The sequence below is a fragment of the Diabrotica virgifera genome, chromosome 9 (genome assembly GCF_917563875.1).
Source record: "Diabrotica virgifera virgifera chromosome 9, PGI_DIABVI_V3a".
In the NCBI taxonomy this organism is placed as follows: domain Eukaryota; kingdom Metazoa; phylum Arthropoda; class Insecta; order Coleoptera; family Chrysomelidae; genus Diabrotica; species Diabrotica virgifera.
The window spans coordinates 147,343,446-147,345,204 of NC_065451.1; the positions used below are offsets into that span (position 1 = coordinate 147,343,446).

At 28.8% G+C, this 1,759-nt stretch overlaps 1 protein-coding gene across 1 annotated transcript; it reads left to right on the forward strand.

Moving 5' to 3' along the window:
- The first annotated feature begins 796 nt into the window (after positions 1 to 796).
- LOC126891532 (ring-infected erythrocyte surface antigen-like) lies at positions 797 to 1,408 on the forward strand. Its single transcript, XM_050660708.1, has 2 exons — positions 797 to 962; positions 1,008 to 1,408. Exons 1-2 carry the CDS (start codon positions 797 to 799, stop codon positions 1,406 to 1,408), a joined length of 567 nt encoding a protein of 188 aa, XP_050516665.1.
- The last annotated feature ends 351 nt before the right edge of the window (positions 1,409 to 1,759 follow it).

Here is a 1,759-nt window from a genome sequence, read left to right on the forward strand (position 1 = left end):
TTCAATTACTTTTTTATTTTGTTCTATTATTTGCGAAATGTTGTCCAAACTAGCAGCAATTTCATTTTTAATTTCAAGTGTTTGTTTACTAGTAACTTCTTTAATCGCGTTATGTATAAGATTGGTCAGGTCTGAAACGGTAAGTTGAGATATATTTGTAGCTTCGTTATTAACGTCTACCATTATTTACCGCAGTGACTCGTCTATTAATTTTGGTGGAATTGATGTCTAGCAAGAATATTCGACAAAAAGTGACTTCAGCTACTTTACTGGATTTTAGTCTTTATTCGCTTCTATTTAAGGATTTTCTGCAATTTAGGTGTATTTATCTAATATTTTTAACTCACTTTTTAGATGAAGATGTCCGTGCACTTTTGTGGATTAGTTGTTGAAGAACTCACTTGTTTTTATCATTTTTGTACCACTTAAATTTACTAAATAGCAGGAGCGATTTTATACACGTGTATACACCAGCAAATTACTTTCGCTCCATTACCATAAGTATTAAGGTCAATTATTATAAAATATATAATAATTGGCTATCCCAACGTTGTGGCACGAATAAATAGCTAAAGGGCAAAATTGTCAGATTAAAAATAAAAGTTAGAGTTTGATATAAAAAAAATACAAAATGGCAGATGGACGTAGATCTGTTTCGAAGACGACACAGGGAGAGGAACAGAAGGAAGAGAAATCTGACCTTGAAAAATTTATGGAATTAATACTAACAAAAATGGAAGAAAATAATAATAAAATAGAAACAAAATTAATTCACTTGGATGAAAACAACAAGAAAATGAGAATAAAACTAGACGAGACTAGTCAAAAAGCAGAAGAGAATAATAAATCATTAGAGCAGAAATTAGAAGAAAATAGTCAAAGAGTAGAAGAAAAATTAGTAGAAAATAGTCAAAAAGCAGAAGAGAATAATAAATCAGTAGAGCAGAAATTAGAAGAAAATAGTAAAAAATCAGAAAGAAATAATAAATTATTAGAACAAAGATTAGGGGAGAAATTAGAAGAAACATTAGAGAAGATGGAATATAAACTTGAAGAGAACATTAAAAGAATAGAAGAACAAATGGAACAGAGAGTAAATAAGAGTATTGGAGAAGTAAAAATGTTGTACGGAGAGATCATGAATAAACATGAAAATTTAGAAACAAAATTAACTTCTGAAAATCAAGAAATAGTAGTTCAAATACAACAGCATAAAGAAAGAATACATATGGTAGAAGAAGAAATAGAAAAGGAAGCAGAATGGACGAACAACAGATTTATGATGGTAGATGAAAATATAAATGAAATAAAGAAAGAACAGAAAACATCTAAAGAAAAGGAGGATCAATTGGAAAATAAATGGACGATTGAAGTAAAAGAAGTGAAACAAGAAATAGAAAAAATGTAGAAGAAAATAAGAAATACAACAAAAGAAACAATAATACACACAATTGAAACCTCAGATAACAGGATATATTTCAATGGGGATTATAAATCACAACATCCAGTACCATTCATAAAGATTCTCATGACCAAATATTTACAGTATAATGATTTTGATGAATTTAGGGAAGTTATAAGAAACCAATTAAGAGGAGAAGCATTAATTTGGTATACAAATGTGGAAAATGAATTAGAAAATTGTGAGCAATTTAAAACAAAATTTTTAGAATTTTTCTGGGGACTATCTCGACAAAAAGTAGTAAGATCTGAATTGTTCGGAGGAAAATATAACTCTAACTCGCGAACAAGTATGCAT